The sequence below is a fragment of the Onthophagus taurus genome, unplaced genomic scaffold (assembly GCF_036711975.1).
Source record: "Onthophagus taurus isolate NC unplaced genomic scaffold, IU_Otau_3.0 ScKx7SY_16, whole genome shotgun sequence".
Taxonomy (NCBI): Eukaryota; Metazoa; Arthropoda; class Insecta; order Coleoptera; family Scarabaeidae; genus Onthophagus; species Onthophagus taurus.
In genome coordinates, this window is record NW_027248941.1 from 2,159,070 (window position 1) to 2,175,703 (window position 16,634).

The window sequence follows — 16,634 nt, forward strand, 5'->3', positions numbered from 1 at the left end:
TTAATTAATAATTATTTAATTTAAATAAAATAAAAATTAATTAATTTTTAAATCAAATCGATTTTATGATTAGATTTTAGCGCCATCTATGACGTTAATTAATTTCGCACATAACCTTTCAAATTGATTATTACGCTTTTTTATAAAGCAAATTTAATCGAAATGATTGTGTTAATTCAAGAAATTAAAAGAATCCTAATTGATGCGAAAAAAAATCTCGTTACAACAAAAATGTATTAAATATGACGTTGTTGTAAACGTTGTAAACATAACCTCAATTCCCAAGAAATTATTTCTTTCCCTACGTTTCTTATCGAAGCAATCCCCCGAAAACGATTCGCCCCATTTTATTTCGCTTTAAACCGGGTAAGTTCCTAAACATCCTTTTATTTATATAAAAAATAAAAAAAAAATTTGTTGCAAAAAAATCGATGAATCATTAAATTTATTACTCATCAATCCGTTATAAGTTATAAGCCACCCTTTTATTCATAAATAATGCGTTAGAATCGTTAGAATCGCGGAAAACGATCCCTTAATTATTTATATTAAAAAAGGGGGACTCCATATAAAGGTGGTCTAAAAGAACGTATCTAAAATTTTTTTTTTATGTTATTTCCTCGATAAATTGTTTTTATTTTTAATAATTAACATCATTTTTATGCTTTATTTCAGATTTGCGATTAAAGCGGCGAAATTAAATTAAATTTTTAAAAAAAATTGCAACCCTTAACGTTTAAACGTCACCCCCTCCTGTATATGAGAAAACTTTGGGTCGAATTATCGATTTGGAGGACTTCCGCAAAACGTAGGGGTCGTCGTCGTTGTGTTCCGGTGGCGCGCATGTGTTCCAGTTAGCCCCAAAGTGACCCTAAGAGTGCGTCCCTTTCGAAAAATCCTTTAAAAAAAACACTTCAAAATAACACTAAAATCGCCTTTTATCCCAAATAAAAAGTTACTTAGTGATACACTCGGTGATTTTCGGGGTGTGGTGTTAAATCTTGGTGGTTTGTGTCAATTTTTTTTGTAATTGACGCAACATGGCCGATTTAGTGGTAAAAAAATGTTTTTATAAAATTCAAATTTCTTTAATTTATGTTTTAGTCCCCGCCTGGAAGTGATAGAAACGATTATAATAGTAAAAAAATAAATTAATTTGGTTTAAATCGTAAATAAAGATACGAAATGACGGATTTTAAGGAAGCCACGTTCTTTAAACAGTTAAAAGCGATGGTATGGAGGAACTATTTGTTAAAAAAGCGCGAAAAACGAAAAACAACCGCAGAAATCGTTTTGCCCCTCTACACACTAAGCATTTTAATCCTACTTAAATTGGTGATCCCAAATCCGCATTTCCCGTCGATACAAACCCCGAGAGGCGAGGCAAACATTTTCGAATATTTCCAAAACTTGCGTAACCACACGGTTGCCGTCGTTCCGAACACAACGGACGTTCAGAGATTTTTGAACCTCGTTAACGAGCTGTGGCAAACGATGCATCAAGATCCGGGATCGTACCCGATCGATTGGAGTTTATTTGCGACGAAACAAGATTTGGTTACGAATTATTGGCAGGATCCTCTATCGATACCGTTAGCGGTGATTTTCGAGGAACCGGGTCCTCTCAATGGGCAATTAATTTATGAAATTAAAATTAACCCCGCCGTTTCGCAAAGCCCATCAACTACGGAGTTATTTACATCACCCGCGAATTGTCGGCAAGTCGAGAGTCATTGGTCGAAATTACTTCCTATTGAGTCTGGGGAAAGTTGTACGGTTAATCAATATTATTATTCGGGATTTGTTGCGTTACAAGCTTTATTAGATTATACAAAAATAAGGGTATGAGTTAGTTTTTGTGAATTTAATCTAATTAATAAAATTAATTAATTTTTAGTATGATACCGGAAGAAACGACATCCATGTTCCTCACATATCCTTGGAAATCATGCCTAAAGCTGCTTATACAGCCGATTGGTTATTGGCAGTTCGAATTGTAATCCCTTTATACATGGTTATGGCCGTTTCGCAATTTATAACGTACCTTTTGATTTTAATCGTTGGGGAAAAAGAAAAAAAGATTAAAGAGGGGATGAAAATTATGGGATTAAGAGATTCAGCTTTTTGGTAATTACTTTTAATTACATTACACTACTTTTAATGTTGTATTTTAGGTTATCTTGGTTTGTAATTTACGCAATTTTCGTAACAATACTCTCAGCTATTTGCTGCTTCATTTTGTACGGATTGAAAGTGTTTGCGCACACTAATCATTGGCTGTTGTTTCTTTTAATAACATTGTATTCTTATACTATAATTATGTTTGGATTTATGATAACACCATTTTTCGATAAATCAAGAGTAAATTTTACGTAAATTTATTATTGTGAAATATTTATTTATTTAATTTTTAGACTGCCGGTGTTATTGGAAGTTTCGCTGTAACAATAATGAGCTTTTTATATTACATCCAAGTGTTTGTTGATAAATCCCAAACGTGCCTATTTTGGCTGTTATCATTGATCAGTTCGTCCGGATTTGCCTTGGCAATGGATAAGGTTTATTTTTAACTTTAACTTTTACACTTAATTTAATATTAATGTTATATTAAAGGCTTTAGTTCAAGATATGGCCGGAATCGGTTTAAATTTGGACAATATGTGGTCCGGCCCTGGAATTCCTTTCGGTGGAAGTTTAATAATGATGATCTTAGATATTTTTTTGTATGCCTTACTAGCGTATTACTTAGATAGTATAATTCCAAGTAAGTCATTTATTTAATTTTTAATAAATAACTAATAAAAAATGATTTTAGCCGAACACGGAACTCGCAGACCGGTTTTCTTTTTCTTGTCGAAATCGTATTGGTTCCCCAAGGATATAAGGAAAAAAATTCCAACTGGAATTTCCCACGATGAGGAAAATAACCCCGATGTTGAAATGGTTTCGTCGGAAATGAAAGGAAAAGAAGCGATTCGTATTTCTGATATAGTTAAAGTTTTTAAAGTAATTTTATTTACACTAAATATCTTTAATTTTTATTTATTCATAAGTTTTTCATACTCAAAAATTTAGGACTTTTACGTTTCGACTAAATTAAGTTGGTAGGATAAAATAGCTTATTCCATATATTTTTTGGGTCAATTAGAATTCTTTTTCATCTATAAATTTTTTCCCCATCTCTTCATTTTTGAGATATAACCTCATTTCATCATTTTTTAGTTTTCACTATATAACTTGGTAATATTTTTTGATGGGATTAAATTGTTAATTCCTTATATTTTTAGGGTTAATTATGATCATTTTAGTGCATAAAACATTTTTCCATCTCTTTTACTTCTTGAGTTATAACCTTTTTCATATTCAAAAATGTCAAAATTTGGATCTTTTACGTTTCGACTAAGTTAAGTTGGTAGAATTGATGGATAGGATAAAATCGTTTATTCTATATATTTTATGGATTGATTAAGATCATTTTTCATCCATAAATTTTTTCCCCATCTCTTTTAGTTTTTGAGATATAACCTCTTTTAATCAAAATCTCCATTTTTCAATTTTTTTGGTTTTCCCCATATAACTTGGTAATATTTTTTGATGGGATTAAATTGTTAATTCCATATATTTTTAGGGTTAATTACGATCATTTTAGTGCATAAAACATCTTTCCATCTCTTTTACTTCTCGAGTTATAACCTTTTTTCATGTCCAAAAACTTCAAAATTTGGAACTTTTACTTTTTGGCTAAGTTAAGTTAGTAGAATTGATCGATGGGATAAAATCGTTTGTTCCATATATTATTTGGGTTAATTAAGATCATTTTTTATCCATAAACATTTTTCCCATCTCTTTTAGTTTTTGAGATATAACCTCATTTAATCAAAATATCGATTTTTCATTTTTTTGGGTTTCCCCTTATAGCTTGGTAATATTTTTTGATGGGATCAAATTGTTAATTCCATACATTTTTAGGGTAAATTAGGATCATTTTAGTGCATAAAACATCTTTCTATCTCTTTTAATTTTTAAATTAGAACCCTTTTTCATATTCGAAAACGTCAAAATTTGTAACTTTTACTTTTCGGCTAAGTTAAGTTGGTAGAATTGATCGATAGGGTAAGATCGTTTGTTCCATATATTATTTGGGTTAATTAAGATCATTTTTCATCCATAAACATTTTCCCCATCTCTTTTAGTTTTTGAGATATAACCTCATTTAATCAAAATATCGATTTTTCAATTTTTTTAGGTTTCCCCTTATAGCTTGGTAATATTTTTTGATGGGATCAAATTGTTAATTCCATACATTTTTAGGGTTAATTAGGATCATTTTAGTGCATAAAACATCTTTTTATCTCTTTTAATTCTTGAATTAGAACCTTTTTTCATATTCGAAAACGTCAAAATTTGGAACTTTTACTTTTCGGCTAAGTTAAGTTGGTAGAATTGATCGATGGGATAAAATCGTTTGTTCCATATATTATTTGGGTTAATTAAGATCATTTTTCATCCATAAACATTTCCCCCATCTCTTTTAGTTTTTGAGATATAACCTCATTTAATCAAAATATCGATTTTTCCATTTTTTTACGTTTCCCCTTATAGCTTGGTAATATTTTTTGATGGGATCAAATTGTTAATTCCATACATTTTTAGGGTTAATTAGGATCATTTTAGTGCATAAAACATCGTTCTATCTCTTTTAATTCTTGAATTAGAACCTTTTTTCATATTCGAAAACTTCAAAATTTGGAACTTTTACTTTTCGGCTAAGTTAAGTTGGTAGAATTGATCGATGGGATAAGATCGTTTGTTCCATATATTATTTGGGTTAATTAAGATCATTTTTCATCCATAAATTTTCTCCCCATCTGTTTTAGTTTTTGAGATATAACCTCATTTAATCAAAATATCGATATTTCAATGTTTTTAATTTTCCCCATATAACTTAGTAACATTCTTTGATGGGATGAAATTGTTTATTCCATATATTTTTAGGGTTAATTACAATCATTTTAGTGCATAAAACATCTTTCCATCTCTTTTACTTCTCGAGTTATAACCTTTTTTCATGTCCAAAAACGTCAAAATTTGGAACTTTTACTTTTCGACTAGATTATTTTCGTAAAATTGATCGATGGGATAAAATCGTTTATTCCATATATTTTATGGATTAATTAAGATCATTTTTCATCCGTAAACTTTTTCTCTATCTCTTTTAATTTTTGAGATATAACCTCATTTAATCAAAACCTCTATTCTTCAATTTTTTTAGTTTTCTTCATATAACTTGATAATATTTTTTAATGAGATTAAATTATTAATTCCATATATTTTTAAGGTTAATTAGGATTATTTTAGTGCAAAAACATCTTTCCATCTCTTTTAATTCTTGAGTTATAACCTTTTTTCATGTCCAAAAACGTCAAAATTTGGAACTTTTACTTTTCGACTAGGTTAGGTTCGTAAAATTGATCGATGGGATAAAATCGTTTATTCCATATATCTTATGGCTTAATTAGGATCATTTTAGTGCATAAAACATCTTTCCATCTCTTTTACTTCTCGAGTTATAACCTTTTTTCATGTCCAAAAACGTCAAAATTTGGGACTTTTACTTTTCGACTAGATTAGGTTCGTAAAATTGATCGATGGGATAAAATCGTTTATTCCATATATTTTATAGATTAATTAGGATCACTTTTCATCCATAAATTTTTTCCCCATCTCTTTTAGTTTTTGAGATATAACCTAATTTAATCAAAATCTCGATTTTCCCATTTTTTTAGTTTTCCCCATATAACTTGGTAATATTTTTCGATGGGATCAAATTGGTAATTCTATATATTTTTAGGGTTAATTGCGATCATTTTAGTGCATAAAACATCTTTCCATCTCCTTTACTTCTTGAGTTATAACCTTTTTTCATGTCCAAAAACGTCGCAATTTTGAACTTTCACGTTTCGACTAAATTAAGTTGGTAGAATTGATCGATGGGATAAAATCGTTTATTCCATATATTTTATGGATTAATTAGGATCATTTTTCATCCATAAATTTTCTCCCCATCTCTTTTAGTTTTTGAGATATAACCTCATTTAATCAAAATCTCGATATTTCAATTTTTTTAATTTTTCCCCTATAACTTGGTAACATCCTTTGATGGGATAAAATCGTTTATTCCATATATTTTATGGATTAATTATCCAAATAATCTAATTTTTAAAATTGTTTCAGAGTTGCCGTAAACCCGAATTAAGAGCAGTAAACGGAATCAACCTAACAATATACGAGGGCCAAATAACGGCCATTTTGGGCCACAACGGCGCCGGAAAAACCACCCTAATCAACATGTTAACCGGCCTAACTCAACCAACATCCGGCACAGCCTTCATTTTTGGCTACGACATCCGCAACCAAAACGATATGGATCAAATCCGCCGGATGACCGGAGTTTGTCCCCAACACGACATCCTTTTTGATAACTTAACAGTTCGGGAACACCTCGATTTTTTCGCATCAATCAAAGGGATCCCTTCGGCCAAACGAAAATTAGAAATCGCAAAAATTCTCAAAGACATCGATTTGGGGGATAAAGCCGATGCCTTCTCGAAGTACTTAAGCGGGGGGCAAAAACGGAAATTATCGATTGGTATTGCGATTATTGGTGATCCAAAAATTATTTTTCTCGACGAACCCACCGCGGGGGTTGACCCCTACTCAAGGCGTCATATGTGGTCGGTTTTACAAAACATCCGGCATGGAAAAGTCATCGTTTTAACAACCCATTTTATGGACGAAGCTGATATTTTATCAGAAAGGAAAGCTGTCGTGTCAAAAGGACGATTACGTTGTTGCGGAAGCTCGTTATTTTTAAAAAATAAATTCGGAATTGGGTACCATTTAACTTTAGTACTCGGAAACGGGTATCGAGAGGATGGAATCGTTGGGTTGGTATCAAGTTTTGTGCCGAAAGCCGAAAAGGCGCGGAGACACGGAAAAGAACTTAGCTTTATTTTACCTTACAACGACGTCGATAGTTTTGCATCGTTATTTTCTGCGATTGAAGCTGAAATATCGAAACAAGGACGATTCGGTGATTTTAAAACAATAATTTTAATTAAAAATTAATTATTTAAAATTTTTAGAAAGTGGCGATTCAAAAACGTTGGGAATAACGAGTTATGGAATATCAATGACAACCTTAGAGGAAGTTTTTCTCCACTTGGAACGAAACGAAGAAGAAAACGACGAAACCGTCGATGATTTATCGAAAAAAATGGTGCGAGATCGCGCTTTAAGCCGAAGTTTAAGCTTGCAAAGTAAAAGTACAAGTTATCATTCGTTACAAAATGAGGGAACTAATTCTTTGGATCGGGATAGGATGCTAAATGATAGTAATATCTTTTTATTTGAAATAATTAACCTCAAAATAGGTTATGTATAAACGTCACTTTTGACGTTTATGTATAAACGTCAATTTTGACGTTTAATTTTTTTAGGTTAAATTAATTCGTAATTTTTATTTTTAGCTCAAATAAAAGGATTAGAACTTCATTGCGATGTGACCCCGAACTTCACCCAAACGTTATCGGCTTTAATTAAACTTCGAGTTTTACGCCTTTTACGCGATTTTCGAAAATTATACATCACAATTGGATTACCTCTTCTTATTGCTGCAGTTGGGGTTATTTTTTTGCCAAGAACGATGCAATCGCATCACCCAAAATCGAATTCTTTGATATTAAACGGTTCAACTTACGGATTTTTAACAACCTTCCTCGTTCAAAACCGCACGGAGAAAGATTTAGATTATTTCGTGGCGCCGTTTAAGCAGGAATTGGGGGCGGAATCTTTAACGTTTTACTCGGGAAACTTTTCGAGCTTATTAGACGTCGCCCCGAAGATGGCCGCGCTTAATATCACGGTTTTCGATGACCCCGAATTTAATATAACCGCCATTTACAACGATACCATGCAGCACAGTTTACCAGTTTTGATTAATTTCATTACAAACGCGCTGTATAAGATGCAAAGTTTCGACGATGATTGGAAACCGATTGTTGTGAGTACTGAGCCGTTTCAATTAACGACTCAACCACCGGGTGTTAATTTCACAACGTTTGTGTTGGCGTGTTTTTTGGGGATGTTGTTTGTTTTGGTTCCGATTGGATTGGCGATCGATATCGTTTACGATCGAGAGATTAAAGCGAAAAATCAACTTCGAGTTAATGGGTTATCGCTTGGGATGTATTTTTTGACGTTTTTCTTTGTGCAAATTGTGTTGATGGTGTTGATTAGTGCTGCTTTATTGTTGATTATTCTCATTGAGAATGTTTCGTCACTACAACAATGGCCTGCGTTAATCGTTCTTGGGGGATTAATCATTTTTTATTGCATCCCGGGGATTTTATTCAGCACCTGCTTAACTTATATGTTCGATAAAACCGACTCGGCCCAATCCATCATGCCAAACGCTGTCACTTGCATTGGATTAATTCCATTTATCGTTGTTGGAATGTTGGATATGCTTGGAATAAGTAAGATAATAATTTTAATAGTTTATTTATTGCTTTATCTTGTTAGTTTGCCTATTTTAATCGAATTTTAATCTATTTATTTCAAATTGTCAAATTTTAAGTGGTACCAACATAACTTTTAATAACTAATCGTAATAAAAACGTTTTTTTTATACTAAATTATTATTACAAAATGATATTGCAACAATATTATTAAATAATAATTAATTTTTATTTAAAAAAACATTATTAAATGATATTTCATAATTTAAACAAAATTTTCCATTTAATAATAAGTGAGGTTATGTACATAGTAATCTGTCAATACAAAAAACGTTCAACAATTTTATTTTAATTTGACATTTATAGGTTATGTTGCGATTTCTCCTCGAAATTAATTTTTTAAATTAATTTTACAACGTTATATTTCACACCACACTTTATTATTAATGTTTTTTACTTTATTATTAATTTTATTATGATATTTATTTATTTATTAACGATTTATCTTTAATTTGTTTATTGTAAAATCCGCGTCATTTTAGGTTGTCACCTTTTAAGCGGTACCAACATAACTTTTAATAACTAATCGTAGTAAAAACGTTTTTTTAATACAAAATTATTATTACAAAATGATATTGCAACAATATTATTAAATAATAATTAATTTTTACCAAAAAAAAATCATTATTAAATAACATTTCATAATTTAAACAATAAGTGAGGTTAAGTACACACCAATCTGTCAAAACAATAACCGTTCTAACCTCACTTTACGTTTTTTTCTTAATTTTATTCATTAATCCAATTAAAATTACTTTATTGTTTTAGGTAGAAGCGTAGTGATGGCTCTACACACCGTTTTTTCTTTATTAAACACGATGTACATCCCATACGCAATTTTTTACTACGTACAAAGAACCTACATGATTTGCGGAGTTCCAGATATTTGCAACACTTTAACAATATCGAATTACATGACCACGGAGATTTACGTAATTTTAATCGGGATAATCGTTCAAATCCCGATTTATTCAATCATTTTGGTCGTAATTGACGTTTTAAAAAGCGGGGGTCACATCTCGGAAGTGTTTAAATGCTTCTTCGTAAGTTAAAGAACCAATTTTTAGCTCAAATTTAATTCTAATCTTTTAGATAACCCCTGATGAGTTAACAAACACCGATGACGTAGACGTTGGGTTGAACGAAGACGCCGATGTGAAATCGGAACGAACCAAAGTCTCGAATATTTTAAATACGGTGGTTGCAGAGCCTCCGGTAGTTCTTGTACATGTAATGAGCGTTTTAATTTGGTGATTATTAAACGATAATTGAGTTTTTTTTTAGAATTTGCATAAGGAATACAAAAGAAATTATTCGTGTCGAAAACCCGACGATGAAAATAACCTAATAAAAACGGCGATTCAAAGTTTATCTTTAGCGGTGGACGCCGGGGAAGTTTTTGGGTTATTGGGGCACAACGGGGCGGGGAAAACGACCACGATGAAGATTATAATCGCGGAGGAAGTCCCTACGAGAGGCCGCGTTCAAATAGACGGCCACAACATCCAACAAAACACCGATAGGATATTTAAACTCCTAGGATATTGCCCCCAACACGACGCTTTATGGAAAAATATAACCGTTAAGGAACACTTGGAATGTTACGCTTCGATTCGGGGGGTTCCAAAAAAATTTATCCCAACGTAAATAACCTTAAAACTAAATTATTTTAAATCTAATCGATTTATTTTAAAACAGGATGATCGATTTGTATCTTACCGGCTTGCAAATTAACGAGCACGCCGATAAAAAGGCGCACCAATGTTCCGGGGGAACTAAACGGAAGTTGTCTTATGCCATGGCTATGATCGGAAACCCCAAAGTCGTTTTATTGGATGAACCAAGCACCGGGATGGATCCGAAAAGTAAACGGTTTTTATGGGATACGATTTTGGCGAGTTTTCAAGTAAGTAAACTATGTAAAATAATAAGTGAGGTTATGTATCGACCTGTCAATCTAAAAATGAGCGTTTTTAACTTTAATTTATTAATATTTAAGTTTTAAAACGCATTAAATTAACTTATTTTTGTCAAATAAGACAATGTCAGTCAAAATAATAAGTGAGGTTATGTCATAATTGAGGTGTCAATCTAAAAATGAGCGTTTTTAACTTTAATTTATTAATATTTATGTTTTAAAAGTGTTAAAACGCTTTGAATTAAATTTTAATCAAATTAGCTCCAATTTTGATGCATTTTCCTCAAAAAATTGCTTTTGTGTCTACATTCTCCCCCATTTTAAGGTTATGTTGTTTTTTCCCAATATTATTACTTATTAAAGACTTTGTTATGGTTCTAATTTCACTAAAGACGTTAATTATACACTTTAACACAATTTATTATTAACTTTGTTGCTAATCATGCTTCAACAAACTATTTTTAATTAATTTATTATAAAAAAAGCGTCATAACTTCGTCAAACTTTATTTTGACAGAATGACCAACATAACTTTTAAGTAATGCTACCAACATAAATTTACTCATTGACGTAAAACTAACATTTTCATATAACCTAAAAATGTCAAAAAAGATGCTAATTTAAAAATTCCTGGAAGCCGTATTTATAGAAATTAAGGAATGAATTTTATTTTAAATTAAAGCTCAAAGCTTTCTCTTTAATATGATGTATAATAATTGTTGGGTTGGAAAAATATTGAGAAAAGAAATGTTGAAATAAAACTTACATTTTCGTATAACCTAAAAGTGTCAAAAAAGATGTTAATTTAAAAATTCCTGGAAGCCGTATTTATTGAAATTAAGGAATGAAACTTATTCTAAATTAAAGCTCAAAGCTTTTTCTTTAAAATGATGTATAACTATTTTTTTAACTCTTCCAATTCTTGAACAACAACTTGTTGGATTTAATAATAACGTTGGATTTAAATTAGCTCCAATTTTGATACATTTTCCTCAAAAAATTAATTTTTGTGTTTACATTTTCCCCAATTTTTAGGTTATGTTGTTTTTTCCCAATGTTATTACTTATTAAAGACTTTGTTATGGTTCTAACCCCACTAAAGACGTTAATTATACACTTTAACACAATTTATTATTAACTATGTTGTTAATTCTGCTTCAACAGATTAATTTTAATGAATTTATTATAAAAAAAAGCGTCATAACCTCGTCAAAGTTTATTTTGACAGAACTACCAACATAACTTTTAAGTAAAGTTACCAACATAAATTTATTCATTGACGTTTATTTAACCTCAAAATTAATTTTGAACGTTTTTAACCCTAATTTATTAATATTTAAGTTTTAAAAGTATTAAAATGCATTAAATTAACTCATTTTTATCAAAAAATAAGTCTCAAATATATGCAGGCGTTTGTAGGAAGCCGTTGAGAGAATCTAACTCTTCCGATTCTCGAACAACATTGTGTTGGATTAAATAATATCGTTAGATTTCCTTGTTTGAGATAATTTTAATTAAATTACCTCCAATTTTGATACATTTTCCTCAAAAAATTAATTTTTGTGTTTACATTTTCCCCCATTTTTAGGTTATGTTGTTTTTTTCCCAATGTTATTACTTATTACAGACTTCGTTATGGTTCTAATCCCACTAACGACGTTAATTATACACTTTAACACAATTTATTATTAACTTTGTTGTTAATACTGCATCACCAGATTGTTTTTAATGAATTTATCATAAAAAAAGCGTTACAATCTGTCATTCTGAACAAACTTCAACTTTTAAAACTTGAAGTTAGCGGCAAATTAAAAAATATAACACGAATTGGAATCAATACTTTTTAAATTAAAAGAATGATACTGGTAATAATTGTTATTGCTGTTTCTCATCATTCCCACTATTAATAATAAAATTGTTAGTTTAATTAAATAATTTCAGTGTAGACGCTAATGCCATCTTACGGTAGGATTCGACCCCATTTTTAGGTTATGTTGTTTCTTCCCAATATTATTACTTATTAAAGACTTTGTTACGGTTCTAACCCCTCCAAAGACGTTAAATATACACTTTACCACAATTTATTATTAACTTTATTGTTAATCCTGCTTCAACAAATTATTTTTTAATAAATTTATTACAACAGTTTATTTTGACAGAATTACCAACATAATTTTTAAGTAATACTACCAACATAAATTTACTCATTGACGTTTTTTACTTAACCTCAAAATTAATTTGAATTTAAAATCTTATTTAACAGGGAAAAAGAGGTGCGATTTTAACAACGCACTCAATGGAAGAAGCCGACGCTTTATGTTCGAGAGTTGGGATAATGGTAAAAGGAGAATTACGGTAATTTAATTAATTACAATTAATTCAATTTTTTAACCTAAAAAATTTGTGGTTTTAGTTGTTTGGGGTCAACGCAACACCTAAAAAATTTATACGGAGCCGGATACACCTTAGAGATTAAATTAAAAGCTTCAGATTCATCTCCTGGTCAAAAAGATCGGTTACAATCGGTGCAAAATTTTGTGAATAACCTTTTCGTCGATGCGACCCTCGAGGAAAGTTTTGCGGACCGATTGGTGTTTAGCGTGCCCCAAAAAAGTGTTAAATCGCTCGCTAAGGCTTTTATGGAATTGGAGAGAGGTAAATTTCATCTTAGATTAATTTTATTTAGGAAATAATTTAAAATTTTTAGCTAAAATGGAGTTTGAAATCGAAGAGTACAGTTTTAGCCAAACCACTTTAGAACAGGTTTTTCTAAAATTCGCCCAATACGATGAAGTGAACGAAGAGGAATAATTTTAAGTAATAAAATTAATTAAAATAAAAATTTATATCGATATTTATAATTTTTTCTAGTCGAAATTATAGAAATGTTGAAATCTGTTGAGATTCTAATTGTGCTTGGTTAATTTTGTTTTAGCTTAAACGGGTAAATTTAGCTCGGGTGGTTTTTGCTAAGCACCGTTTTAAGCACGTTGTTCGCTACGATTCATTTTAAAAAGGAAATCAAAAATAAAAATAACCAAAAACGTTTTTTGTTCTGCAATGGCTGTGTTTATATCTTAATTTAATTTCCGTTACCACTTGAGCTTTATAAAAATTTCTTTTTAAATAAAAAAATTAATTTAATTTAACTTTTTTTATTATTTAAAGTCCCTTACAAATTAAAACACCCCTTTAAATACAATTAAACAGCTGTTTTAACCCTCTTCGTGGTCTTCTCGGTGGTCTTTTTAGTTTTTGCAGCATTCGCTGGGGCCACTTCACCTTCGTGTAACCATAACTCAACGTGACACGGCGAAGACATGTACGGATTAATCCTACCGTGAGCTCTGTAAGTTCTCCTTCTCAAACACGGGGCACGATTTACTTGGATATGCTCAACAACTAAGCGATCAACATCCAATCCGGAATAATCCGCGTTACTTTCTGCGTTACGCAAAAGCTGGAGTAAAAATTCAGCTGATTTTTTCGGCCAACGACCTTGAGTTGTACCCCATTGTTTAGCTTGGGCGCATCTCCCAACGCCCCCGTTAAAACGACGGAATGGGACGCATTCTTTTTGACCAATTACGTTCTTTAAATACGCAACGGCGCGTTTTAACGGCATCTTTTTGATTGCATTTGCGGTTTCCGCGGTGTTCTTGAAGTGAACGCGGAGATTCGAGCCCCTCGCTTTGCAGGATTTCGCCGGAGTATCTGGTTCTCGAGCGTATCTACCCATTTTTTATTACTTGATTATGACTAAAATCGTGGAAAATATGCGAAATTAGCGCTTAAACGGTCAAAATTGATTAAAAATGCGATATTTATACTCACCAACGTCAACACAGCAATGTGACGAACAGAAAAGAGGTTAACTTCCCGTTAGTACCAACTTAACAAATCTATTTCCGTTTATTTAATTGCGACATCTATTGATTATAATTTAAAACGTTAAATTTTATTTTATAACAAAAAAATTATTAAATTATGTTTATTAATATATAATTTAACGAAATAATTAAGCTCAAAACATAAAATAAATTAATTATTTCTAAAACTTAATTTAAAATGACCTTGACATAAACGTCAAAATTTCTTTTTGAGGTTAACAAGTATTTTTATTAAGAAAAATGATTTTAAGCGAAGATTTAAAGAAATCTTTGTCGCTTTCAAACAATATTAACACAATAAACGATCAGGTTTATAAAAATCTCGTTGAAATTTGTTTCAACGAACTTTGCAGGGTCACAGACGTTCCAAGTAACTCAACACTTAATTAGAAATAAACTTAATTAAAACAACTTCTTTTTTAGATATAAGTAGCTTAAACATATCAAAACCCGATGTAGCTAAAGAAATTCACGCTGCCTTTTTAACTTTAATAGCAAAAGCAGCTCGAAATGATCTCCGATCGGATACTCTCATTAATATCCTTTCTAACGAATGCGGATTTAGCTCAAATCGCGCTAAATATTTATCCGATTTGTATGAAAAGAACCGGATTAAGTTACAAATTATTTTAGGAAACATTGGGACTCATTTACCCAACATCGTTGATGTTAAATGGAAAATGGATTTTGTTGTTAAAGTATTAATCAATTCATCATTAATTAATTAAATTATAATAACTTTTGTTGTAGTCGAGTGATGTAAGATTACAGGAAGGACCCATTTTTAGTATTAATTTAATCACTGAGACTTGGGATAAAGAATCGGAATCAAATAAACGAGATTCGATCGATTTTTTATGCACAACCCAAGAATTGCAAGATTTAGTTTATAAGTTATTAGAGGTGATGAGACATTGTATTAAAATTGGAAATGAACGATAAAAATAAATTTAAAAAAAATTAACCCCACTTTTTTAATCAACATAACCTCACTTTTCAAATCAAACAAGATTAAAAGATGGCATTTTCGAGCAATTTTAACCGATTTTTCCCACAATTACAGCGAATTAAACATTATTCAACTTCAATTTCACCAATTTTAACGAACCGGAACCCGAGAAATTTAGAAAAACTTCGAATCGGTTATAAACCGGATGGATATCATGTCGATAAAAAGGGGCGAAATTTCTGGCACAAGTAACTCGATTACACACCTCTCAATTAATTGTAATAATTATTTAATTTTAGATTGGAAATTTCGGTTAATCGGAGACATATAACAGCAACAATATCTCATTTCACAAACGGAGTCGTTTTAAAAGCCACCACTAAAGAATGGGCTTTACAAAAACAGCTTTATAGCCTCACTGATTACTCAGCTTACGTTAATTTAGCCCGAGTTTTAGCTCAACGATGCTTGGAGTGTGGAATAATCGAGTTTTATTGCGATTACGAGCCGAGGGATAATCAGGAGAAATTAGCGGGGTTTTTAAAGACTTTGAGTGATAACGGGGTCGTTTTAAAAGAGCCGGATCAATATAAACCCAGTAAACCATGGGATCAACACCGACCAGAAAAACCTTGGGAAATCAACGAATAAAAAAATTAGTTTGAAATAAATTTTATTATAAATAACTACATTCTTTTTAATTTAACTAAAACATCTCATTGGGAATAATTATCTTTAATATCTTTCCATAATTTCTGCAACAAAATGATTTATTAATTCGGATTAAAAAAAATTTTTAGGTTATGTTATGTAACGTACCCCTTTATTGATCGAATTAAATATGGATTCGGCGCCTAAATCGAGCGTTCTTTCGAAGAAAAACGCCCCAACAACGGCCACAGCCACCAAAGTGGAGGTCCTTTTAAAAATCGAGTTATAAAGAGTCGATTGGAAACTCATTTTTCGGCTTTTCCACGAAAATTAATTTGACAGATGGAAATGTCAAAAAATTATTTGGTTAAATTTAGTTTCGTTTAATTCTTAGGTTGGTAACGAATTGGTGCGTTTTTACACAGAATATACACATTTCATTTGTATTCAAATCATGATTTATAAATGATTTTGATTAAAAACATTAATTTTAATTAAATTTCTTTTAATTCAACTTGTTTAAACATAAATTTAAAAATGAAATAAAATTTCTCTATTTTCCCCTCCAAAACGAAACGAACCTTGAGGTTATGTCACTATTCTTGTTGTTATAATATCTTTAATCTTTTTAGAATGCATAATTAACG

At 30.9% G+C, this 16,634-nt stretch overlaps 5 protein-coding genes across 5 annotated transcripts; 3 read left to right on the forward strand and 2 right to left on the reverse strand.

The window, feature by feature from the left end:
• Positions 1-107: 107 nt before the first annotated feature.
• LOC111418673 (cholesterol transporter ABCA5-like) lies at positions 108-13,641 on the forward strand. Its single transcript, XM_023051297.2, has 18 exons — positions 108-366; positions 676-1,055; positions 1,105-1,842; positions 1,898-2,127; positions 2,175-2,361; positions 2,415-2,558; positions 2,614-2,764; positions 2,816-3,006; positions 6,235-7,093; positions 7,146-7,394; positions 7,530-8,537; positions 9,348-9,622; positions 9,672-9,809; positions 9,864-10,222; positions 10,278-10,485; positions 12,761-12,852; positions 12,911-13,152; positions 13,205-13,641. The coding sequence occupies exons 3-18, from the start codon at positions 1,186-1,188 to the stop codon at positions 13,306-13,308; spliced, it is 5,094 nt and encodes a 1,697-aa protein (XP_022907065.1). The 5' UTR covers positions 108-366; positions 676-1,055; positions 1,105-1,185; the 3' UTR covers positions 13,309-13,641.
• On the reverse strand, positions 13,637-14,415 carry LOC111418681 (ribosomal protein L17). Its single transcript, XM_023051316.2, has 2 exons — positions 14,332-14,415; positions 13,637-14,256 (listed from the first exon to the last, which is right to left on the reverse strand). The coding sequence occupies exon 2, from the start codon at positions 14,234-14,236 to the stop codon at positions 13,700-13,702; it is 537 nt and encodes a 178-aa protein (XP_022907084.1). The 5' UTR covers positions 14,237-14,256; positions 14,332-14,415; the 3' UTR covers positions 13,637-13,699.
• Positions 14,416-14,580: 165 nt separating this feature from the next.
• LOC111418713 (COMM domain-containing protein 3) lies at positions 14,581-15,351 on the forward strand. The gene is made up of 3 exons (XM_023051361.2): positions 14,581-14,757; positions 14,811-15,085; positions 15,138-15,351. The coding sequence occupies exons 1-3, from the start codon at positions 14,628-14,630 to the stop codon at positions 15,327-15,329; spliced, it is 597 nt and encodes a 198-aa protein (XP_022907129.1). The 5' UTR covers positions 14,581-14,627; the 3' UTR covers positions 15,330-15,351.
• Positions 15,352-15,355: 4 nt separating this feature from the next.
• Positions 15,356-16,022, forward strand: LOC111418714 (mitochondrial ribosomal protein L18). Its single transcript, XM_023051363.2, has 2 exons — positions 15,356-15,584; positions 15,636-16,022. Exons 1-2 carry the CDS (start codon positions 15,406-15,408, stop codon positions 15,985-15,987), a joined length of 531 nt encoding a protein of 176 aa, XP_022907131.2. The 5' UTR covers positions 15,356-15,405; the 3' UTR covers positions 15,988-16,022.
• Positions 15,993-16,347, reverse strand: LOC111418715 (ubiquinol-cytochrome C reductase complex subunit oxen). The gene is made up of 2 exons (XM_023051364.2): positions 16,156-16,347; positions 15,993-16,091 (listed from the first exon to the last, which is right to left on the reverse strand). Exons 1-2 carry the CDS (start codon positions 16,294-16,296, stop codon positions 16,053-16,055), a joined length of 180 nt encoding a protein of 59 aa, XP_022907132.1. The 5' UTR covers positions 16,297-16,347; the 3' UTR covers positions 15,993-16,052.
• Between the last annotated feature and the right edge of the window lie 287 nt (positions 16,348-16,634).